At 45.9% G+C, this 26,552-nt stretch overlaps 1 protein-coding gene across 1 annotated transcript in view; it reads left to right on the top strand.

Annotated features, from left to right (window-relative positions):
* The window catches only part of LOC146799276 (acetyl-coenzyme A synthetase 2-like, mitochondrial), a 172,445-nt gene that overhangs the window by 101,269 nt on the left and 44,624 nt on the right, over positions 1-26,552 (top strand). Inside the window, exons 6-8 of the mRNA XM_085626771.1 lie at positions 12,950-13,097; positions 17,104-17,241; positions 19,038-19,130. Coding sequence (XP_085482897.1) covers positions 12,950-13,097; positions 17,104-17,241; positions 19,038-19,130 — 379 coding nt within the window. The remainder of the gene's footprint in view (positions 1-12,949; positions 13,098-17,103; positions 17,242-19,037; positions 19,131-26,552) is intronic.

The raw sequence follows: 26,552 nt of genomic DNA, 5'->3' as shown, positions 1-26,552 counted from the left end.
CGTGCATAAGCACATAAACACAGGCTTTCACAGATGCTGTCGACGTGTTACACACACAGATGTTTATCACATGAAAGACAGCCTTATTGGCTATGTCAATGGTGGGGAAAAAGTGCAGTGGACGCTCCAACGTCAAAATGGTATTTTGCCCAGAGTGCTAAAAATCCGTGCACTAGTCCTGAGCGTATCCATTGTACATTCATATACTTCTTAAAGAGTTTGTTTAAATGAAAAGTTGTGTTTAGAACGCAGTTTGGCATAATAAAAAGTGGTTCCTCCTGCCCCCTTAACGAACTAAGTATAACACATAACTTTGTTTAATCCGATCACCCGTGGTCTTGTGAAAGGAGCTATTAGTGCTTAGTAGGGTCCAGGCACTGTAAGAGTGTTACATAGTGGTACTAGCCTTCAGCTGGCTGTGAATGTTTCTGTGGAGCTCCCAGGGATGGCCTAGTTCAAAGGAATGGATGGGGAACTGCAGTGCTGTGCTGCCAGTTCCTCAGGAGTGTGGACTCTGGTGTCCGGGAGTAGACTTGCGCTAACTCAGTGTTAAGCACTATCCTTACTGGGGTCTGGGGCTTAGTGGACTAATGTGTCTACTGTAGGGGCCTGTGTTCGACCTCATGGTCACAGGTTCAAATCCCGGCAGGTTCACTCAGCCTTTCATCCTTCTGAGGTCGATAAAATTAGTACCATTGAAGTGGATAACAATAAACATCTGTTATTCAGCGCCAAGATGCCCACGGGTGAACATGCACTTTACAACTACACATTATGTTACCAGAGGCCAGTCATACCAGTGTCAGTACCCTGTGCATGAATGTCCTGTTCTCTCTGCCTCTTCATAAGTACACAAGAAGGAGAGCTCTGGTAAGCCTGCTTACGTTGTAAAAGAACACATACAACGTCTGATTAAATAACATTGTCTGACATATAACATCTTTACTCCTATCCAGCATCAGGACACTCGAAATAACATCCATGTTTTGCTACTGCTCATGCTGTCGACAGTAAACAAACATTTCGTATATATAGCTACCTTGATGAAGCCCATTTTTAATCCTTTGTATCTGGCACCCGGAAACAGAAAGCTACCCACATTTTCTCCAGTTTATCCATCTGCTGGTTCCATGGCTCTGGGTAATAACGTGTACCTTTGAAAGGGAGCTTTTCAAGAGGCCTTTCCATGTTCAAATCAGAAAAAATATTTCACTCTTCCTAGTTTGTAAACAGTTGTCAGAGATTTTTGGTATTATGTACACCTTTACTCAGCTTTAGTACATCTCACACATTTGCATTTCCGAACACTGAGGCGAGGCAAGTTGCTGCGTTCCAGTCTTCCACATCAAATAAAGGCATTGTAGGAATTTAAAAGAAAGCACCTTTCTTACAAGGAGTGCCATGTTAGAGTATGTAATCCTGCATGTAGATTAGCCTAGCCCTGGGCTACTCCTGAAAGACCTTTTCTAAGTTGAGAACATAAGGTATCGACATCTGTGCTATCAAGCTAGACCTAACAACGAAACTATGAGTGAGTATGAAAAAGTGGACTACAGCAGCAGTGCATGGTGAATATGGAAGGAGGACACACTAAGAATATGGAAAAGTGAGATTGTACAGACAGTGAGAGGTGGGAGAATACAGAAAAGGGGAACTATTAAGCAGGCACGAGGTGAAAACGAAAAAGTGAGACTACACAAGCAAGGCGCAGGGATGAATACGGAAAAGTGAGACTGTGCAGTTGGTGAAAATGGTAAAGGGAGACTGAGGAGGCAGGGCTTAGAGGTGAATATGGAAAAGGGGGGCTGTGGAGGCAGGGCATAGCGGTAAACATTGAAAAGGGAGACTGGAGGCAGAACATGGGGTGAATATGGAAAAGGGAGACTGTGGAGGCAGAACATGGGGTGAATATGGAAAAGGGAGACTGGAGGCAGGGCATGGGGTGAATATGGAAAAGGAAGACTGTGGAGGCAGGGCATAGCTGTAAATGTGGAAAAGGGAGACTGTGGAGGCAGGGCATAGGGGTGAATATGGAAAAGGGAGACTGTGGAGGCAGGGCATAGCTGTGAATGTGGAAAAGGGAGACTGTGGAGGCAGGACATAGGGGTGAATATGGACAAGGGAGACTGTGGAGACAGGGCATAGGGGTGAATATGGAAAAGGGAGACTGGAGGCAGGGCATAGCTGTGAATGTGGAAAAGGGAGACTGTGGAGGCAGGGCACAGGGGTGAATATGGAAAAGGGAGACTGTGGAGGCAGGGCATAGGGGTGAGTATGGAAAAGGGAGACTGGAGGTAGGGCATAGCTGTGAATGTGGAAAAGGGAGACTGTGGAGGCAGGGCATAGGGGTGAATATGGAAAAGGGAGACTGTGGAGGCAGGGCATAGCTGTGAATGTGGAAAAGAGAGACTGTGGAGGCAGGACATAGGGGTGAATATGGACAAGGGAGACTGTGGAGACAGGGCATAGGGGTGAATATGGTAAAGGGAGACTGGAGGCAGAGCATCGCTGTGAATGTGGAAAAGGGAGACTGTGGAGGCAGGGCATAGGGGTGCATATGGACAAGGGAGACTGTGGAGGCAGGGCATAGGGGTGAATATGGTAAAGGGAGACTGTGGAGGCTGGGCATAGGGGTGATTATGGAAAAGGGAGACTCTGGAGGTAGAGCCTGAAGGGAATATGGAAAAAGGGAGACTGTGGAGGCAGGGCATAGCGGTGAATATGGAAAAGGGAGACTGTGGAGGCATGGCATGGGATGAATATGGAAAAGGGAGACTGTGGAGGCAGGGCATAGGGGTGAATATGGAAAAGGGGGACTGTGGAGGCAGGGCATAGGGGTGAATATGGAAAAGGGAGACTGGAGGCAGGGCATAGGGGTGAATATGGAAAAGAGAGACTGTGGAGGCTGGGCATAGGGGTGAATATGGAAAAGGGAGACTGTGGAGGCAGGGCATAGCTGTGAATGTGGAAAAGGGAGACTGTGGAGGCAGGACATAGGGGTGAATATGGACAAGGGAGACTGTGGAGACAGGGCATAGGGGTGAATATGGAAAAGGGAGACTGGAGGCAGGGCATAGCTGTGAATGTGGAAAAGGGAGACTGTGGAGGCAGGGCACAGGGGTGAATATGGAAAAGGGAGACTGTGGAGGCAGGGCATAGGGGTGAGTATGGAAAAGGGAGACTGGAGGTAGGGCATAGCTGTGAATGTGGAAAAGGGAGACTGTGGAGGCAGGGCATAGGGGTGAATATGGAAAAGGGAGACTGTGGAGGCAGGGCATAGCTGTGAATGTGGAAAAGAGAGACTGTGGAGGCAGGACATAGGGGTGAATATGGACAAGGGAGACTGTGGAGACAGGGCATAGGGGTGCATATGGTAAAGGGAGACTGGAGGCAGGGCATCGCTGTGAATGTGGAAAAGGGAGACTGTGGAGGCAGGGCATAGGGGTGAATATGGACAAGGGAGACTGTGGAGGCAGGGCATAGGGGTGAATATGGTAAAGGGAGACTGTGGAGGCTGGGCATAGGGGTGATTATGGAAAAGGGAGACTCTGGAGGCAGAGCCTGAAGGGAATATGGAAAAAGGGAGACTGTGGAGGCAGGGCATAGCGGTGAATATGGAAAAGGGAGACTGTGGAGGCAGGGCATGGGATGAATATGGAAAAGGGAGACTGTGGAGTCAGGGCATAGCTGTGAATGTGGAAAAGGGAGACTGTCAAGGCAGGGCATGGGGTGAATATAGAAAAGGGAGACTGTGGAGGCAGGTCATGGGGTGAATGTGGAAAAGGGAGACTGTGGAGGCGGGGCATGGGGTGAATGTGGAAAAGGTAGACTGTGGAGGCAGGGCATAGCTGTGAATATGGAAAAGGGAGACTGTGGAGGCAGGGCATAGGGTTGAATATGGACAAGGGAGACTGTGGAGACAGGGCATAGGGGTGAATATGGAAAAGGGAGACTGGAGGCAGGGCATGGGGTGAATATGGAAAAGGGAGAATGTGGAGGCAGGGCATAGGAGTGAATATGGAAAAGGGAGACTGGAGGCAGGGCATGGGGTGAATATGGAAAAGGGAGAATGTGGAGGCAGAACGCTGTTGGTGAAGATATAAAAGCAAGGCTCTGTAGCAAGGGAAAGGGGTGACTGGAAGAACGTGGCTGTGGCGGAAGGATGCAGAGCATGAGTAACACAACATAGGATACAGAAGGAGGGAATGGGGTGAAACAGGCTGTGAAAGGACGACACTGGGCGCTAAGTATGGAAAGTGATGTTGAAGAGCAGGCACACAGGAGGGTCCATTGTAACACCTGAGTGTAGATGGTTGTACATCGCATGAACCTGAAAACATGAGGCTGTGGGGGAGGGGCCCAGGGAGTGAATATGGAAAAAAAGCTTTGCAATCTACAGATATAAGGTATTATGGTAAAATGTGGCTGCATGGGGAGGGCACGTGGTGCATATAATAAAACAAGTGTTTGGAGGAGAGACGCAAAGGCTGAATTTGAAAAGTGAGACAGAGGAGCGTAGGACACAAGGTCAAAAATGAAACTGCAGGGCCCTGAGAAAGAGAACAGAGATCAATGAGGAACATCAAACTGCGGAGAACATGAAGTAAAACGAGGTTGTGAATGCTAGACACAAGTAGTGAATATGTAAAAGCCGGGTTGTAGAGAAAGGGAACATGATTGGAATAAGGAAAATGAAGTGTTGAGGAAGAGCAGAGGGTTAGTGTAGTATACAGAACTGCGTTGGCATGGTATGGGAAGGTAATATAGAAACGCATGGCTGTGGAGAAGGGGAAAGCGGCGAATAGGAAAGAACAGGCTGTGGAGGGAAGGCACGGGGTGAGCATGTAAATAAGGCCTGTATGAACAGCACAGGGAATCTGTTAAAAAGGTGGTGCCCCACCCAGCTGTTTTTTTAGATGCTTTAAGACTTTCCTTTTGGTGTACTTTGCAGTGTGCAAGTCCAGTGCAGATGCTCTGCATTTATTCAAGAGACATTGAGCTCTGCTCAAAAGAGGTTCGACCAAAGCACATTTGCTATCAAGGTGAGGGTGAACAGTGCTCCTCAAACCAGCCACTGTGGGGACTGTGGTGGTGGCAGCAAATTAAAGGACAGGGATAAAGGAATCTTTACCTGCACACTTGTAGCAATGAGGTAGACTGCTTTCTTACCCCTCAAAAGTCCTTCTCGTGACCCATAACTAGGGTCCTTGCTTTTCCCTATGTAAAATGGGGAGGTGTGTATGTGGGTGTGTGTGCGTGCACGCACGCCAGCGCTGCTGCCAGGGCCGCATTTATTTTCAGTCCATTATGTAGCGCAACCCAGCTCCACAAAGCAGTGGTATGCTGTGCGCAAAGAAAATGTGGTGTATCAGGAACAAATCGAACATGAGTTCCTAGAAGATTATAGCGGATCAGACGTGAGAACAAAAACTATGATGCGGAGGGTAGGGAGCGGAACACCAGTATGACTCAACAAGTCTTTCACTATTTTCTTTAAGAATGCTTACAATGTAAAGTCAAATAAAGGGCAGAAGTTCCATCTGGAACCTCATGTGGTGACAGGCCAGAGATGAATCTGAAGTGTATACAGGGTGGAGGGCCATATTTGGGCAGGAGCTGATGGGTGCAGAGTGTGACAGGACATTAAAGCAGCCAAGGTGTCTTGAAAAGCCAAGGTTGCATTGCTGTAGATTAATACACCTCACGGAACACACACAATCCAACTGAAGAGTCACACCGTGGCTGTATCGCTCCAGAATGATGTTGGTTGTGTGTGATGTTGACATGGGGTTGGAAGCAGAGATCAATGTCAGGATATGGGTAGACGTGCAGTCAGGGACTGTGCAGTGCGGATGGACTTACGTACTCACTGTGCCCCTCCAGCCCAATGCCCCCACGGGCACTCTAGAAACGTGCTGAACATTTATGTGTCATAAGGAAGGGTCCTGGACATTTAGGTTGGTATGAAATCAAGCCAGTTTCATTTCACAGAGGTAATGCTTCCAATATTCAGGTGAAACCAGTTATTGCAAGGTGCACGAGATTACGCATCATTAGACAGGAAGCCGGAAGACGGGCTCGGTATCCATCCCCCCAATCAAAGCCTTGGACCCAGTACTAAGTTGTTGAGATGACAGTGAATGCAACCTGTGAGCACTTCATGCCAACGACGACTCCCTCCATCACTCATTGCACCTTCCCTACACCGGAGTCCCTGCATCTGCTTGGTAGAACCCGATTAGTTATGGGCGTGCGAATGTGGCAGGACCGGACAATAATCTTCTTGTGATGCAGTGTCTGGAAACTTTGTCCAAAGCTTAGTCTGAGATAGTAGTTATCTATTGTTTCCACCATACTGGAGTAGCGATTCATTTCTGCACGAGGGACCACACCCAAGAGGCTGATCTTCGATAGCAAGTTTGCCTATCTTGAATTCACCACAATCAGGAAAACAACCAGTGTCAGATTCTTTATTTATTCCCAGTTTTTACTGATTTACTGCCGCTAACAAATGGCTAAAGTGGGATCGATGCATCAGTGATGGCAGAGCTTGCATTGCCTCTAGATATGTCTCTCTGCCACACAGCAACCTTACACCCAACAGATCTTCTGGAGAAGACCACCTGCATCATCCTTTTGGGATAAAAAAAAAAGCCATTCCTGTCCTGATCAGGTGCACTGCACAACTCTGGGCCCACTTTTTCTGAGCTTTATGTTCCTTGGCAGAGATCCATGTCAAGTTTAACTTACACACTGCCCTACACCAAGAGTACACAAAGGCACAAATCCTGGTCCCATCGTAAAAATAACATGGCTCTACCGGAGCCCCTCCCATCTCTTTCTCTATTTCTCTATCTTTCTCTTCTTTCTTTCCTCTTATATTTTGTGGGGTGGGGCGGGAGGGATTGTGGGGAGTTGGGGGGGGGGGGGGTTCGTAAACAGGTTCTACAGCTTCATGACACAGTGTCAGCTGGTGGTTTGCCTGAGCCTTTTGGAGTACTGGCCGGCGCAGGTCTGTTAGAACCCGATAGACGCCCACTGGGGGTCTCCGGGGTATATTTCCGGGCTTGCACCCTCTCCCTATTCTAGCTACTCTGTACCCTTCCATTAGCGAGTGTTCCTATGGGGGAGGCTCGCCTCTTCTGGGTTTTGAGGAAGGTCGGTACTCTGATGTTGTATCCCCTACTGCTTGACGGTCCACTCGGCTACGAGACACATGTTCTGGTCTGTACTGTTTGTTATGCCTTTTCTGAAGCTAATAAAAAACAATTTTGACAAAAAAAAAAATAACATGGCTGCAAGCACTTAGCATCTGATACCGCAATGGCACATTGTGATGGAGCTGTACTGAAACATTGGACTCCAATAACTGTGCAGATGAGACACAACTGCTGGCGCGTTATGCACATAAAGTAGCTGCACGATAGTTGGCTATTGTCCTACAACTATACTACCTAAATAGTAAATCCATTATTCTCACACTACTGCATTCAACCATCAACCATCCTAATGAAGCCAACTTAAACCTACCTCATCTTCACATACATATAGAAAGGCAGTCCTACAACTGTACCACCTGAATAGTAAATCCATTATTCTCACACTACTGCATTCAACCATCAACCATCCTAATGAAGCCAACTTAAACCTACCTCATCTTCACATACAAATAGAAAGGCAGTCCTACAACTATACCACCTGAATAGTAAATCCATCATTCTGACACTACTGCATTCAACCATCAACCATCCTAATGAAGCCAACTTAAACCTACCTCATCTTCACATACATATAGAAAGGCAGTCCTACAACTGTACCACCTGAATAGTAAATCCATCATTCTGACACTACTGCATTCAACCATCAACCATCCTAATGAAGCCAACTTAAACCTACCTCATCTTCACATACATATAGAAAGGCAGTCCTACAACTATACCACCTGAATAGTAAATCCATCATTCTGACACTACTGCATTCAACCATCCTAATGAAGTTAACTTAAACCTACCACACCCTCACATACATATATTAAGGCATCATAACAACATGAAAGGCAAAGATGCCTCTAAACATAACTAGAACCTGAAATTGATGAACTATTAACAGATCGCTTTGACTCTGGTCAACAAGAATCCCAGAACTGTAAAATGCACCCAGATTCCGTACTATGCAATGGTATTAGTAATTGTGGTATCAATTCTAGTGGTAACGTTGACAACAATGTTTTGAGGAACACCACTATTTTAGGGCCTTGCCTTGGCATACCACCCACAGAAAATTAATATGTGCCTGGTCTAAACCTAACATACCATGGTTTGCTTGTTTCTAAATCATAGTGTGCTGTAATGGGCGTCTTTCCATGCATTCAATCAGTACTTAACCACAGTGAGTTGTCTGCATGTTTATCAAATCAGAGGGTGGCACTCCAAGATGGCACCATATACATTTCAATAATTCATTTAAGTATTGTGGGACAATCTACATGAAATAGATTCTGCTCATCACAAGAGATATACCAATATGTGTTCCATTCAAAGATGTCTTCTTTCCATAGGCACATATCCCAGTCCCATGACCCATATGTTTCAGTTCAGCAACCCGCATGTGCTTGCACCAATGGTTTCCATGTCCATCTTCTAATGAATGAATGAAAGGGCATTTGTATAGCGCACTGTAATCACTACACCGGGAACCAATGCAAATTTAAGCTAGATTAAAAAGCCATGTCTTTAGTTTCTTTCCGAACACGGATGTAACTGGGATGACCCAAAGTTCAGGAGCCAGTTTATTCCAGGCAGATGGCCCTAGAAAATAGAAGGATCTGCCTCCCGCACTGGATCATAAGATCCTAGGAATTTTTGCCAAAAAGCATTGGCAGAGCAAAGACATTTGGAAGGAGCATAGAAACGAATCTTTGCCCTAAGATATCTGGCTCCAGTCTAGTTAAAGGCCCTGTGAACCAAAACAAGGGTCTTAAACAGAAGTCTCTTTTTTTATAGGAACTCATTGCAAATCCAGCAAATAAGCAGACACTGAGGACCTCAAAGGCAGTCCCAATGTTGGTGTACAGTTATTTGTGTAAAAATCCAGAGAGAAAGGGCCCTTTTTAAAATGTCTGGGATGTTCTCGCTGTTATAGGTGTCAACAGGCAGAGTCTTTGTTCTGCTTCCAAAATGATCCCTCCTGTGCAAGTCTTGTATGACTCTAGGGATGCATGGGGCCAGATCACTTCAAATGGGGAGCGGATGTAGCCTTACGGCTAGAGCAGTCGACCTCGAAGCTGGGGAAACGGGTTCGAGTCTCGGCAACGACGCTCAACATCCTGTGATTCTGGGCAAATCACTTAATCTCCCCATGCCTAACAAAAATGAATGTGTCTGTGTAACGATACTGGTGCTCATGTAAAGCGCTCTGATACCCGATATCTTAGGTTCTAGTTCGCGTTGTATAAAACACTACGAAAACAAGCATTGACATAGCCAATAGGTCTCACCTTTGGGACCCTATAAGTGTTTAGCCATGCAACAGTTGCATAACTAAATACTTATAAGGTCCCAAAAGCGAGATCTATTGGCTATGCCAATGCTTGTTTCTGTTTATTACTGCTCTGTAGTAATGGCGGCACCCGTGCTTTAGCTAAAACATCTTAAGCTAAAGTTGGATGCCGAGATTGCTTCAAAAGTAAAGAATTGTCTATTTCTTTACTTTTGAAGCAATCTCAGCACCCGACTTTAGCCTAAGATGTTTAAGCTAACGCACGGGTGCCGCCATTACTACATAGAAGTAATAAACAGGGAAAAAAAAAGCAAGCCCCCGCTTCGAGAAATGACTGCCGTGGCGGGGGAAAAATGCTACCGCCAGCCACAGCTTGCAGTGCATGTGCACGAGTGGTGCGCGCGCAGCAGTAATCACGCCATATGGCGCCTCTGCTCAAGCGCGCGCCCACGCACATGCACTGCAAGCTGTGGCCGGCGGTAGCATTTTTTGAAGCCCTTACTTTAAGTCTTGCCAGAGCAGCACAAGCGCTGGGTCAGGCGAGACCTAAACAAGATGGCGAATGTGCTTCCTACGGTCTTTGCGCATGCACTTTAGCACCACTAGAATGGAATTATTGGAGTGTTTCTTCACGAAATAGACCCATCAACAGGAAGTACCTTGTAGATTCATCACAAAAAATCCCTACATTATATTGCGTATTCTTCTGTTGCATGATGAAGCATCCTGTGTTGTCCTCATGATGTGATGGAGTGTCAGGGTCCCAAGGGTTCCCTGGAGAGTGGTTGAATCAGAAGGACCAGGGCTGATCATCTAAGTAAACCTTCTCCTGATGGGGTCATTCATGTGCCTATCTACCATGCAATAAACCCTCTCCTAACATAACTATGCATTTTTGTATTTTTACATGCTATTCAGCATCTCAACAATGGCGACGAGGATGGGATTATGAATAGTCTGTCATAGCGACTTATCTGTATTGTGTGTTCTACCATTTACTCATGCTTGTCTGGCCAATGTGTGTGGTTTTGTGGTGGTTATATTAGCAGCATGTTTTGTGCAGTGTACTGCTTGTCAGGTTACCCAATGATGTATTGGAATGTCATGGTTATGAGGGTCCCTTGGAGGGCTGTTAAGCCAGAAGAACAGGGCTCACCATCTACATATGCTTCTGGTGGGGTCATGTATGTATCTATTTAGCTTATAATACACCTTCTTCTAACCTACTAATGTCTGCGTATGTCTAAATGTTACTTGCATCACAATACATCCTTATGGAGCACTGCAGTGCATTCATCCATTTTATGCAAATGGACTTCCCATCTTCCTATGGACAGGGGCGGCTGGCATGGCTCGCGGGTGGGGTGGCGGGCACGGGGGTCAAGAGTGGGGGTAGTGGGTTCAGGGGTGTCACGTGGGGGTGTCACACAGAGGGATGGGGAGGATAAACAAAAACGTACCTTGAGGCCTGGTCCCGCGTCTTCTCTGCTTCTGCTCTCTGACCTCCGACAGGAACAGGAAGCAGGTGGCCAGGCTCCCTCCCCTAAGCCAATCGCAATGCTGCAATGCAGCGTTGCGATTGATCTGAGCGCCATGACACGGCTCTCAGCCAGGGCCTGGAGGGGTGGGCATGTTCTCCATGCAGGCTGTATTGCCACCTGCATGGAGAACAGGGAAGTGTGCATGACTGTTTTGGGGCGGCCCGAGAGGGCCGACCAAACAGTCACTGCGCACTTAGGAGTGGGTAAACCACTTCTGCCCTGTACCCAGAGCAGAGCAGCACCACCTACCCACCCGCCCGCAACGCAGATGGACACGAACCATAAAATGATAATAACTGAGTTATCATGATTTTATATTTCTAAAATTGACACTGCTGTGAAGCAGTAGGCGACGCTCCTCCGCCATAGCGGAGGAGCCGTCGCTGCCTATGGAAGGTGACTATTTGGTTAACCCAGCAAATGCATGTGTTGCTGGGGTTGGAAGTGATACTGCTGGAGGTTCGACATCACTCACTGACAGCAGGACTCAATGCCACTATGGCTGGTGCTTTCTGCTGCTGTAGACGCTCTACTTCCCCCGCTCCTCTGACATGTTATTGCCAATGTTAACCCTCCTTCTATTGCGATCTGCCCAGCCCCCTTGTTGTTCCAGTGTCCTCTGTGAAGTGTACAGCCTCTGCCTGCATCATCATGGTGGGGCAGGTTGCTGTGGGCTGGGAGATGCATCTTCGTGGTACACCTGCTGCCGCTGTTGCCTCGCGCCCTTAGAGGGCTGCCTTTGATAAATGATCGGTTGACTCTGGAGCCGCCTGCACATCTGCTCATGTGTGTTGCTAAATTAAGAGGCCATCTTGAAATTGATGCACGCAAGATGCAGTATTTCATTAACAGCAAAGCACGTGACTCAAATTGTTATGAGGAGATACATTTCAGGATAAGGACATTGCCAAGGTCTTTGGTTGCAAAGTTGAGCTATTTTTAGAAAGAAGTAATATGTAGATTCGATTTGGCAAATCATTTAAAAGAAATATTAGTAAAACGAACCCTAAAGGGTTGTAATAGATCCCAGCAGATCAAATTATTACTCAATGCTATCAGGAGTCGACCTACTGTTTTGTATTGAGAGAAAGTAGGTCACACTAGTGGATAGAGATGAGGTCCAAGCAGACATGGTAATGATGCGCAGAACTACCACATGGCCCGCAAAGTGAGAGCACTGAAGTAATTGATGCTGGGCTCTGTGGTGTAGCTCTCCCAGGGGTGATGAAGCACAGGCCTGGACCCCACCGTTCGCTGCAGGAGGCCGGCTGGCAGAGATCTCCAGCCGTGAACTTCTGGTACTGCTCCTGGAGCCTGTGCTAATCAGGCCTTTGGTCACTCACTACACGTCAGAAACTGCCCAAGCCCTTGCTGACTTACAATAGCTCCAGGCTCAAGACAGGCAGTAGCCGCCAACCACTGAGCCCCAGTAGCTAGAGTCAAGTTCTGCAGGATTTGGCTGAAGGTGCGGTAAGGTGGAGCGCTTGGATTAATAGTCACATGACCCTCATGCACACAGTGTATGCCTCAACCATGCAGAGTCACATTTCCTATTGTTCTCCATTCATCTGATGTTAGAGGATTGCTCCCATGGCCTCCTTGATGGATTAACACTCAGTAGACTTTAGGCGTAAGACATCAGAACACAACTACGACCACAGAGCGAGGCAGAAGGGGTAGACAAGATGTTAATAACATGGAATGGCGAATATACCAGAGAGGATTTTCAGACTTGGTTTGATTGGTTGCTTTGTGACACCCTTGTTGTATAGCTATGTATTCTTGCTGAATAGCAGAGTCACTACTAAAATAGCTAAATACAATAATAATAAAAAAAGATCTCAAATTGTGCGTTCACCTCCCGATTGTAAAATTATATAATACTGTGTATTTTCTTTTGTCGCATACAGTACGTCTTCGATTACCACGATGGGGATGTGTTTGGTTGTGTTGCAGACATCGGCTGGATCACTGGGCACAGCTATATAGTCTATGGTCCTCTCTGCAATGGTGCCACCACAGTGCTTTTTGAGAGCATCCCAGTGTACCCCAACCCCGGTAAGGCAAAGCTTAAGCCGTGCAGCTAGCACTCATCTGTGCAGCACATTACGTAGGCTGGCCAGGCATCCCACATTTGCAGCACAGTCCCTGTTTTTCACCATCTGTCCTGGGAGCTTTCAGTAAATTTAACTTATGTCTCAGTTTTCAGAGAGGGTCGACTAATTCAGCAGTGGCATTTTTTTAAAGGATTATAGTGCTGAATTAATTAGCAACCTTTATCACAAAGCACTTTAATTAACAGATGAAACTGTGCCACCAGTGACTGTGTTTTCCTTTTTGGTAAGCGCTGTCAGTTAAGCCACTCTTTGCTCCTCTGTCGAGTAAAATTGTAGTCCTACTTCTCTTTAGAATGCCCCGTTTCTGCTTTTCGATATCTGGTCACCCTGACATTGAGGCATGAGTAAGCCTTGACAATTATCATATACAGAATAAGAACTGCTTTGTCTTACCACAATTAACACATCTTCTTAGGTATCATGATAATCAAGAGACAGCCTCTAAGCTAAATAAATACCCTTATACACTCTGAAGACTTTTCCTCTGCCAACGTGACATAACCCTGCTAAGGCGGCTGGAAAAATATAGCAATTTCCATCGATGCTGGGAGATTTTCTGCTTTCACTGGCGTTAAAAATAGAATGACACTAAAACCAAACTATACCTGTCTTATGAGCCCAACTAAGGCAAAACCGGTTGTGGGTTACTTGTATTCCAAATTCAAGGAGGACCTGGCCTGGCAGTTCAGATTGGACTGTTCCCATTGGAGTAGGATTGAGACTGATTTGCATTTGGCTGGATCCAAACTGAGGTGGCTTGGTGTACAAATTAACAATGAACTGGGATGCAGCCTGCGTAATTACCAGTGGCTGAGAATAATTCAAGCATTTTATCCATCATTTTTTATACACTTTACTGTGCCGCCCTAAGTGGGACGGGTGTGCCCAGACGTGGATCCCATGCATACTGTGTCACTGGAACCAAGCTATACTTGGCTGACGAGCCCTAGCTAGAGCGAAACCACTACTGGGTTGCTTGTGTTCCAGTTCAGGGTGAACCTGGCCCGGCAGTTTGGCCTGGACTGTTCCAATTGGAACAGGGTCGAGACTGATTTGCATGTCACTGGGCCCAAACTGAGGTGGCCTGGTGTGCAGAGTAATGATGGACAGAGATGCTGCCCCATGTAATTACCAGTGGCAGAGAGCATATCCTCCATCACTTTTTAGGTCTCGCCTAGCGACGCAGCGCATGCGGTGCTCACCTTGGCGAGATCTATTGATGTCGGTTTCTTGGCTGAAGGGGGACAGGAGATGTGCACGGCGGGCTAGACAGGAGATGCGCACGCTTATGGCGTCTCTTTCGGCATTTCAGGACAGAAGATGTGCACTCCCGGACAGGAGATGTGCACGCGTACGGCGTCTCTTTCGGCCACTCGCGGGATGCTGCTTTGTGATGACGCACGCTCCTCGCAGGGATTTCACGGCCTTGTCACGTGCGCACCACTCGCGGGCTTGTCTGCACACCACTCGCAGGACGCTGCTTTGTGGTGGCGCCTGCTCCTCGCAGGGATCTTGCAGGCTTGTCGCGCCCGTACCACTCGCGGGCTTCTTTAAAGTTGTTTTAGTGCTTTTCTATTGAAAATGTCTATTATTATATGTGTATGAAAAATTGCATGATGATTTACGTCCATGAACTGATATATCCTGCCCAGACAGGAGATGTGCATGCCCGGACAGGAGATGTGCACGCGTACGGTGTCTAGTGCTAAGAGAGAAGCGTGCGAGCCACAGCAACAGAGCCAGCTCACGGTCACACATGCCTGAGGCAGGACTGTGGCCGCGCTGGGACATGAGGTAGAGATCCCCTCTGTGCTCAGCATTCACCGGTGAGTACTGACTCCTCCTCCTGCCCCTAAAGCATTTGTGTATGATTTGAGGCCTAATAAACAAAGCACTGCTTTCTTTCTGGCTGCAGACATGCCCGAGCTGTGACTGACTCTACCTCATCCCTCCCGGCGCTTCACATGCACCAGGCCATCCAAACATTGCCAAGTATCCATATAGGCTTCCTGGGCGTAGCAGTGATTTCGCCCCAGCACTTCCGGCCTTTGAGCTTTGAATAAAAAGCCCCCATTTTTCTGCTGGCCCCAGGATGACACCCCCCCCTCCTCTAATAATCAGCTGGTCTCCCCCTCCTACTACAGTGAGGACCGTCGCCCCATACTAAAGTCACGGAAGAGCCACGTCCTCCTATTGTATGGATGGGGCACGTGACGGAGCACCGAATGTATGTAAATCTATACCTGGATGGGTCGAAGGTCATGGCAGGGGCCATGGGCCCTCCCATTCTGTAGCTCCTCGCTCTCTGCTTCGCGCCGCGGGGTGCAGCTCAGATTTGACAAGATGGGCCGTCCTAAGGCCCATGTAGAGGCTTCCACTGCCCTTCCTCCCCGTCCCCCCAGTATTCCCCTCTCCCCAAGAAGAGCGTCCCCTGCAGCGGTAGCAGAGCACTGTAGAGACTGCGTCGCCAACAACTGGTGTTGTTCTAACTGTAAGTGCAACAGTAATGCATGGGCTGCGCTGTTCTACAGGTGCATACATGTATCTGATGTGGGCACTACTGGGGTGTAGCGCCTGGACCCACGATGCAAGCCCCCGCCACCCCCGGCAGTACTGAGAGCTGTAGAGAAACTGGGGGGACAGGGACAGGGCGTTGCCTTCGTAAAACAGTTCACACCAAGGCAACAAGGTTTTATTCAAACACTTCATTAAAAAGTGGGGAATTTCTTCTTTATAAATATAACTGCGCCGCACTTGCCCCGCAATCCATCATCTGCTTTATAATTTGTAGACTTTAGCAAAAACCAAAAAATTCTAGCTCAGAAGTTACTAAAAGTGCTGCCCTCCGGATGCAAAACTGCGCCAGGCACTTTAGAAACTTAACCGACACCGTCAACGATTTAATGATGAGACCAGGCATTTAAAAATGTGACCATGTTGCCCAGACAATATAAACATCCACGTCTGATGCATTTAAGCAGGGCTTTTGTCTCCACTAGGAAAAAAAAATGAAATTCTTAAATGTAAATCTTACAAGGTGGACAGAATGATTCCTTCTCTGTCCTGGTTTCTTTTCCTCGCTGTTAACACTAATTCTCGTTCACATCAAAGCATCAGTTATTTCAACAGTGCACTCAGACTGTAAAATAACTACAAACATGTTGCATAGCTTTTAGATCCAGTGTCTTTAATCGTAAAGTACTTCCTCGTAAGACAGGTACCACATAAGTATTAAATGTAACTGCCATTCCATTGAGCTGTTTTTCATGGGAAGATGTTCTCATAATTTGCCTTTCCGTGCACTATAATTTAGTCAACCTGCTGTACAACTTGGTCTTCCTCTGTCACATAATTCCAGACATCCCACCCATAACCTCAATAGAATATTATGCTCTCAATATATATAGATTGCAATATGTGTCCTGTTTCAAACACTTGACTCAACCCCTCATGAAGATAAGCATTTACAATGCAATATGTCTTGCATTTGCGAGCGTTTCAGCTATTGGCATTGTAAATAACAATGCCTTTTATTTATGTATTTTAAAAACCTGCAAGTGGTGTCAATAGCTCAAACTCCCGTAAATGCGAGACGTATTGCATTGCAAATGCTTGTTGTATACTTTGGTACGGGACAAGCCAACGTCAACTTTGCAGCGGAATGTGCTTACACCCACTGTCATTGCCTTCAGTCTTCCACTGTGAATTCTTGTGCTGAGTCTAAATATCTTTCGTAAGGAATTAACAGGTTCCCTGTAGGTATAGGTCAAAGTGAGCAACAAATCATATTAGGCAATAACTTACCTAACCTTTTATCTGCAAAGCTACTAATTCTAGTGACTTTTCAGTAAAGTCATCCCCACCCGTAATCTATTACAAACAATTAGTTACTGTGACGCATCTTTGCAGTTTGGCCTAGCAGTGGCTTATTCAGTTTCATCTTTCAGGGAGATACTGGGAAACCGTGGAGCGTTTAGGAATCAACCAGTTCTATGGAGCGCCAACAGCCATCCGCCTGCTGCTGAAGTATGGAGATGAATGGGTGAAGAAACACGACAGATCATCCATCAAAACCCTCGGCTCAGGTACGTTACGTTGAGATCAAACTTACCATTTAAGGTGCATTCTGGGGCTGTCATCCTTCAAACCTCTTAGCTTGGGGGTGCCATGAAGAGAACAGCATTGATCACATAGCTTGGGTGTGCCATTAAGAGAGCAGCATTGATTACATAGCTTAGGTGTGCCATTAAGAGAGCAGCATTGATCACATTGCTTGGGTATGCCATGAAGAGAGCAGCATTGATCACATAGCTTGGGTGTGCCATTAAGAGAGCAGCATTGATCACATAGCTTGGGAATGCAATGAAGAGAACAGCATTGATCACATAGCTTAGGTGTGCCATTAAGAGAGCAGCATTGATCACATAGCTTGGGTATGCCATGAAGAGAGCAGCATTGATCACATAGCTTGGGTGTGCCATTAAGAGAGCAGCATTGATCACATAGCTTGGGTATGCAATGAAGAGACCAGCATTGATCACATAGCTTGGGTATGCAATGAAGAGAACAGCATTGATCACATAGCTTGGGTGTGCCATTAAGAGAGCAGCATTGATCACATAGCTTGGGTATGCCATGAAGAGACCAGCATTGATCACATAGCTTGGGTGTGCCATTAAGAGAGCAGCATTGATCACATAGCTTGGGTATGCCATGAAGAGACCAGTATTGATCACATAGCTTGGCTGTGCCGTTAAGAGAGCAGCATTGATCACATAGCTTGGGTATGCCATGAAGAGACCAGCATTGATCACATACCTTGGGTGTGCCATTAAGAGAGCAGCATTGATCACATAGCTTGGGTGTGCCATTAAGAGAGCAGCATTGATCACATAGCTTGGGTGTGCCATTAAGAGAGCAGCATTTATCACATAGCTTGGGTGTGCCATTAAGAGAGCAGCATTGATCACATAGCTTGGGTGTGCCATTAAGAGAGCAGCATTTATCACATAGCTTGGGTGTGCCATTAAGAGAGCAGCATTGATCACATAGCTTGGGTGTGCCATTAAGAGAGCAGCATTGATCACATAGCTTGGCTGTGCCGTTAAGAGAGCAGCATTGATCACATAGCTTGGGTGCGCCATGAAGAGATCAGCTATTGATCACTTAGCTTGTGTGTGCCATTAAGAGATCAGTAATTGATCACCTGATTAGAGATGCTTTATGAGGAAGTCATCCATCAAAACCCTTGCGCGAGTACATTATGGGAAAATCCGTTATTATTCTCATTGTTTCAGACACATTATGGGAAGATCATCATATGAAACTCTCAGGTATGGAATTGAGAGGTCCGATATCAAACACATAGTTTCAGGTGCATTGGGGGAGTCATCCATCAAAATAATTGATTGATTACATGATGCAAAAAGCAGCCTTTAAATCATTGTTTTAGATGCATTATGGGAAATTCACTCATCAACGTCTCTGACGTAAGTGGGTTATAGAAAGGCCAGCTATCAAGAACCGTGCTTTGGATGCATTATAGGAAGACCAATTATCAAACCACATGAAACCCTTGTTTGATCCTTCAAAAACCCATACCCCAGTAGATTATAGTAAGTTCACCTAACTAACCCATTGTTCAAGACAGCTTATCACGAAAGGTTGGTAGACAAGAACCATTCTAGGTAGCATCGGATACGATAATTAACAAACTGTCTTTATGTACACTTGATAGTCAGCAACCCAAAGCATTGTTCAGGTTCGCTTTAGATAGATTCACAGCCTAACTCTTGGGTCATGTAGCATTTCATCTGTTCTCAATTGGCTACAATAGACCGAGTTCTTCATTAATAAACAAATTTCCAACTTCCCCTTGCAGTTGGCGAACCCATCAACACAGAGGCCTGGGAGTGGTATTTCCGAGTGGTCGGTGAGAGCCGCTGCCCCATCGTGGATACTTGGTGGCAAACGGGTAAGAAGCTGGAAGAATTTTGAACAGGGAGCAGACAGGGGCATAGCTTGGTCTGTAAAATTGGAGCAATGTGAGCTTCAGATTTCCCAACAAGCATGCTGGCATATCTTGTTAACATACATGATGTGAGAAGCACAGCTTAGTCGAGCCTAGTCCTGCTATTCCCCGGCCCATTTCCAGTCATAGGGCTAGTGAGGTTGATAAACCACATTTAAGGGTTCTTAGCTGGAATATAGATGGCCTGAGAAACAAAAAAAATTATCTTAGTAGGTCTGACTTTTTGAGGGAGTATGATGTGGTTGGCCTACAAGAAACATGGGACAGTGAAAACAATTTTTGGATGGACGGGTATAAAAGCTGTTGGGAACCCGCTCTGCCCTCACCTGCTGGCAGACCTAAGAGGGGATTATTAGTTCTTATTTCCCTCAAACTGCCAGGAACACACTGTTGGGTGGATTCTGGTACCTGCAATTGTTTAGTGGTGGAAGTAACGCCTGCCCATATATCAAAATTTCTCATTGTTAACTTTTATAACTCCTTTGAAAGCAGTTTTACTAATGAACATTTATGTAATTTAAAATGCTTTTTAGAGGTCTATAGGGAGAAACAAACCACTTTTTATTCGATAATAATCCTAGGCGATTTTAATATTCATTCATGCTCAAAGAATTGTCACATCACAGATTTTTTGGGCCCTGTAAACTGATTCGGCTCACATTTTGAGCACACACAGCAAGGGGGATTTCTAGAGGACCTTCTGGCTGAATCTGATCTCGTGCAACCAAGCATAAAACTTAGATAAGCCCAGGATCCCTACTTTTAAGGCGAGAGGCTTGGATTCTATAATTGATTTTATCTTCATCTCTCCAGGCCTACTATCCTAGGTGGTTTCTTACAATGCACTCTAGTCACACTTTAGTGATCATAATCCTATTTACCTTACATTGAGGGCAGGTATGGGACTAATTGGCAAACCTGGAGAAGCCACTACTGAAACTTGTTTAAAACTAGCAGACCAGGGTCACAGGATAAAATGGAGCAAGGTAGTCCCGGACCTCTTTCTCCAAGACCTATGGGTTAACGCAATTGATGATTTTGGGGTCTGTCTTGACCATACTAAGACGGGGGTAGAAACTCTCTCAGCTTTTGAGAGGATTTGTGGTTTGGTGGCTAAGGGTCTTACACTCCCTAGCAGTAATCGTAAGGTTGTATGTGAGAGGTGGTTTGACCACAAATGTACTGAAGCCCACCAAAAACTTTTCTTTGCTTTAAATCATGTACCCCAAGATAAACTCCATATAGCTGCACTAAGAAAGATCTATAAGTAGTGCCCTAGAAACCCGTAAAACCGAAGTTAAACAAGAAGTCTGGAATTACTTACTTTTGGTGGATGTCCTTAAGAACAGCGCCAGGTTTTGTGAGATGGTAAACAAACCTTTTTTTTCTGGCACTAGCAACTCCCCGTTGGAATGCAATATTACGGAAATTCAATGGACCACTCATTTTAGATTTATATATGAGGATCAGTTAGACGTGAGACCTCCTACCTTTTCTGCTCAAAGTGCAGGCTCACAGAGATTGGCTTTTAACAAGGGAGAAGTTGGGTTGGCAATTAAGCAAATGACCAGTAATAAGGCTCCCGGACTGGACGGTGTTCCGGCTGATCTATATAAAATGAATGTGACATTTTGGGCAACAATTTTAACAAATATTTTTAATGGGGCAAGTCAGCATGGGTTCCCAAGGTCTTGGTCTCAATCTACCATCATTCCGGTATTTAAAAAGGGCCAGAGGGACGGCCCGCGCTGCTATAGGCCCATATCCCTGATCGATTCAGTTGTGAAAGTAGTGGGTAGTTTGATATTCAGCAAATTAACGGATTGGCTACAGGACAGCAGAGTACTGTCAAACCTGCAGTATGGTTTTAGGAAGGGCAGGAGTACAATCGATCAGTGCCTAAAGTTACAGCTGTTAGCTGGGAAATACACAGTGGCCAAGGCAGGGACATTACACCTGGCCTTTATGGACCTGTCCTCGGCATTCGATCGAGTCAATAGGGCGAAACTATGGGTATTACTAATTGACATGGGCATGGTCCACTGTATAGTTGACTTTCTGGTGGACCTGCATAGGGATCTCTATGCGAGGGTGAGATTTAACCGGAGGGGCAACTATACTGAGTACTTTCGTATTGGAAGAGGCGTTAGACAGGGCTGCATTCTAGCGCCCCTCCTTTTATCTCTATATATAAATAATCTTGAATCCTCCCTGTGTATAGCCTCTCAAGAAATACCTCAAGCAGGGATGCGGGCAATCCCCGCTCTTTTATACACAGATGATGCGGTTCTGCTAGCCCGCACAGCAGTGGTGCTCCAGAGACTCCTGGATTCTTTTGCGGACTTCATGTGTTCACTGGACTTAAACGTTAATATAGCCAAATCTCACACCATTGTCATGGGTCAGAAACCTAAAAAGCATAAGACATTCCACTGCCAAGGGTCGGAAATAACAAGGGTGACCTCATTTACATACTTAGGGGTTCTGTTTGATGAGAAGGGTTTGTGGGGACCACAACGGAAAGCAAAAAAGCACGCTATGGCAAGATCTACAGCAGCTCTCCTAGGTTTTGCACAGAGATTTGGGGCTAAGCCAATTGAAGCTATGCTCAACATTTATAGATCAAAATGTATCGCTATCTTGAAGTATGTGGTTGCAATCTGGGGCTATAAGCCGGTGGATGATTTACAGATAGTGGAAAACAAATATTTTCAGGACTTGCTTTCAGTTCCGCAATCCACCCCTTCGTACATCATCCACCAAGAACTAGGTTTTGGCTTTTTAACCGATCCGATAGGTCTGGCTCCTATTGTATGTTGGTTAATGATTTGGATTAACCCTGAACTGTTGATGAATAGAGAGATTGCTCGGGATTGTTTCTCATTGGACAGATCCTGTTGCATCCCATGGCTACAGTATGTTAAGTCGATAACTAAGAAATTAGGACGTCCCAATCTCTTTGGCTCTACAGACAAGGTTAGGAAAGAGGACCTATCCTGGGTCAAAAACATTATTTAAACGTAATGTAAACTGAGGGAGAGGCCAAAGAGATGATGAAACCTATGGTAGGAGCCTACCTCTTGTTAAAAACATCTCCATCGACAGAACCCTACCTGAGAGTATTAACAAAGCCATACCATCGCCTCCTTTTAATCAGATTCCATTTTAATCTTCTGCATTGTATACTGGCTGACCCCCAGAGTTGGAGCAGGGTGGAAGATCTAGGTCCATGCACATGTGATAATTTTTCCACCCAAGACACCATGCACTTTATTATGTTCTGTGATCATTTCCATGAAATCAGCAGAAATGTTTGATTGCCAATTTTAAAGGGAAAGGGTTTTACACATTTACTGCCGGTTTTAGTGTATCTTCAGATGCTGAATGACACTTGGTAGATTTTTTATATATTGCTAGTTTTTTAGTCGCCGCCGTTAGGAAAAGGAAAAGAAGGTACATCGTGCCCAGTAACGCTGTTGTTCTTTTAGAATCATATGTAAGATGTTTTAATTGTTTGCCTTTTTAACCTGAGGTGTACCTTCTTACGTCCTGAGTGAATAAGAATTACCGTTTAAATGTGTTGTATCTCTTGCTTTAGACAAAGACATTTTTGCTCAGATTTATATCAATCAAATTGAATTTTATGGAGCCTAAGATTATTTTAACATGTTTCTTGTTTTAGGGTGTTGTACATGTTATTGTTGAGTACTTATATGGTGTTTTATTAACCGAATAAAGTGGATTTGACTGACTGACTGAGAAGCAGGACATGAGGGTGGTGTGGGGGGGGGGTGAGTTTAAAGGGCAGTCGAAATTGAGAGCAGTGCGGATTGTTAGTGGTACTTAAAATAAAATATTTGTAAAATAACCACAATTTTTAAAGAACTTCCACAGAGAATGTGTGTTTGTGTGTTTTCGTCTGTGTGCATGTAAAAATCGTAGCACCTGTTCTCAACTATTTACTACAGAAAACATTTATTAGGAGGGTGTAACACCCCAAACACCCACAGTGAAGCTACGCTCCTGGGAGCGGAAGCAAGTGTAGGATATAGTAAGGGGAAAGAGGCATCCTTGTGGACATGGAGGGAAGGCACATCTCTTTGGGCATGGGCAGAGTATCTGTCAGGATATGACTGACTCATTGGTTATGATCCAACACCCTACCATCCCCTGTTAAGGTGACTGAGTGCCAGGTTACCACACCGTAAGACATACAAGCTTAACGGTAAAATGAATTTTCTGCTGGAAGAAATTGCAAAGTAAACCACATAAACAATGACCCATAAGGAAGACACTGTTATAAATACTGAGCCCAAAGAACATTGGAGATAAACCGTTTTCTGGAATAAAAGCAAACAATTACAATACCAGGCGAGTTGGCTTTTGTATTGTGAGCAGTTGTCTTAAGTTTCAGTTAGGCACACACATCAGAGCCCACATGGACATCAGTCATGCTAGAAAGCCAAACCTTAACACAAACACACACACACACACACACACTTTACAGGCAGCACCAGTGCGAGTGTCACCCCCACAGAGAGAACGGGTACCACGCTAGTATCACAGATATCACATTGGCATAGGCGGTACCCCTTTCCCCTGCACACAAACTGGAATAGAGTAGGCAACTGCAGTGCACCCCATCTGCCTCTCACACACACACAGACCAGGTACCATACTGCCTTCAGCAGTGCAAGCTGTGGACACACACACTTAGGCACACACAGCAGGTATAGCCATAGTTCTACAGTGGGGATGGTAGCAGGAACCCAAGAAGTGGTGCAGGCATCAGCAAGGGAGGCATGTGCAAGTGAGGACCAACTGCAGCAGGGGCACGGGGAGCAGGGACATGTGGTGCTTAGGACTCCAAACAGTTGCAGGGAAGGGTGAAGGGGCTGCAGAAAGTTATGCACAAACAAGCTTGTGTGAGTGTGGGGGGCACTCAACGGGCATCCTGCACAGAAGGTCCTGTGGGACAGAGTCCAGTCAGACTGAGCCCACATTGGGAACAGAACTTTCTCACCAGCACTAAATACCAATCTGATTCCCACAGGCCTTTGGGAACCTCAGAGACAGACAGACCCAACTGAAGGGACAGACAACAGCAGTCACCCAGGAAAGAGCCATTCAGTGACCAACTGGTGTGCTCTGTCGGGCACAGAACAGGCTTTGTCAAACCATTCTAAGTCCACCACTCTTTCTGTCCAATGATAAAATATAATAATACAAGGTCTGGCCTTCTTTGTTCGCCCTAAATTGGCAGGGTATGCCCAGACGTGGGTCCCTTGCTCACTTTGCCACTGGATTCAAGACAGCCTGGCTGATGAGGGTTATGAAACTGAAACCGGCCCAGGATGCTTGTTTCCGGTCCAGGGAAGACATGGCTTGAAAGTTCGGGCTGGACTGTTCCCATGAGGCACAGCGTCAGACTGATTTGCATATGGCCATGTCTAAACTGGGGTGGTGGAGTGAGCTAAAGAATGATGATGGATTAAACCCAGATCAGTTGACTGGGAGTGAGTGTTTGATTTGCTCAAATGCTCCGTCCATCATCCCCTTTGGTATCGCTTTGTTCGCCCTAAGTTGGCAGGGTATGCCCAGATGTGGGTCCCTTGCGCACTTTGCTACTGGATTCAAGACAGCCTGGCTGATGAGGGTTATGAACCCGAAACCGGTCCCAGGATGCTTGTTTCCGATCCAGGGAAGACATGGCTTGGAAGTTCGGACTGGACTGTTCCCATGAGGCACAGCGTCAGACTGATTTGCATATGGCCATGTCTGAGCTGGGGTGGTGGAGTGAGCTAAAGAATGATGATGGATTAAACCCAGATCAGTTGACTGGGGGTGAGTGTTTGATTTGCTCAAATGCTCCGTCCATCATCCCCTTTGGTATCGCATAATACACTTTGGGGCAGATTTACAAGCCTCTTGCATCATCTTTATGACATTGTGGCGTCACTTCTGTGACGCAGCGGCGTCGTAAACCACGTGCCACCATGCAACAGATTTACAAAATGACTCATCTAGTGAGATGCGTCACGTTGTAAAGTCCTGCGCTACATTATACTTGTGTCAGGTATAATGTATGTTGGGTGGGCTTTCCGTCGCAAGGGAGCCCCGTAAAAGTGACGCAGTGAAATCTACAAGATTTCACTGAGTCACTTTTATGTACATGCTGCGTCAAAACCTTACGCCTAAGGAGTGACGCAGCATTGCAAGTATAGGAAGCCCCTGAGCAGTGCTGGAGTTGCGTCGCGCTTGCGACACGACTCCCGCACTGCGTCACCTATACGCTGACAGATGTCACACATCTGTCTCTCCTTACGCCACGGTGCACCGCATTGTAAATGTGGCGCATCCATGGTGGCGCAAGGGGTTCTAAACGTCACGCAAAATAACTGGCGCAATACTGCTGATCTGCAGGGATGCGCCAGTTATTGTAAATCTGGCCCTTTACCTCCATCACAAATTTGACTAAACACACATTCATGGTAGTAGCATATTGTGCATGGGTGGACTGTCAACACATGCATGCCACTAGCCGCCTAAGAGGGAGGCACTCAAGAGAAGGTTCAATCTTTTGAACAGCAGCATGGGGTTTGTGGGGGCTGAGTATCACTCCCGATTTTGGGCAAAGAAGATCCACTATTTTTATTTTTTTGGAGCAAGTGGGTACCAGTGTGAGACAACAGGTGGCATCTCTATGAATATATGTAAAGAGCACATGGGTGGATCTGCTAGTGGCCTATCTGTGTGCCAGTGGCGGCTGGTGACATTTGAAAGTGGTGAGGTATAAAAGTTTGGTATAACATTTATGTTGTGAGCGACTTGAATAAGCTTAATGGACAAATATAGGGTCTAGGCTGGGCCCTCCTCCAGAGAAAAAAATTATTAAAAAGATTGGCAAATGGTGCATTTTAAAGCAAATTAATTTAGTGATAAAGCAAGGCTTATAAAGAAATGGGAACCTATAGTCATGAAATATTAAACACATTAAAAACTGCCCTATAACTTCAACCTTATAAAGTGAAATGCTTGCCCAGTGTCTTGCACTGCATGCAGCATCAACTTTGAGAGAAAATTCTCTGACCAGGCTTTGGGAAAGACCGACAGCTGCTGATTGCAATCAGTCATGTAGAAATATGTGAAGACAGGTCTTTAAGTGGGATAAAAAATGTGGAGGCTCTCTGAAAGGGAACATGTAAAATACATTTCTGAGATTCCCATAGTGTGCTACCCGATCAGTATTTTGGTTTCTCTCTGACATGTAACTATTTTGGTTTTTCTCTGAGATGTAATTGCATCCAGATATATTACACAACAACAGACCTACACCTACAACCTGTCAGTACGATTAGCTTTGTC

This window comes from Triturus cristatus, chromosome 9 (assembly GCF_964204655.1).
Source record: "Triturus cristatus chromosome 9, aTriCri1.1, whole genome shotgun sequence".
Classification (NCBI taxonomy): domain Eukaryota; kingdom Metazoa; phylum Chordata; class Amphibia; order Caudata; family Salamandridae; genus Triturus; species Triturus cristatus.
This window is presented reverse-complemented; position numbering and strand designations above follow the sequence as displayed.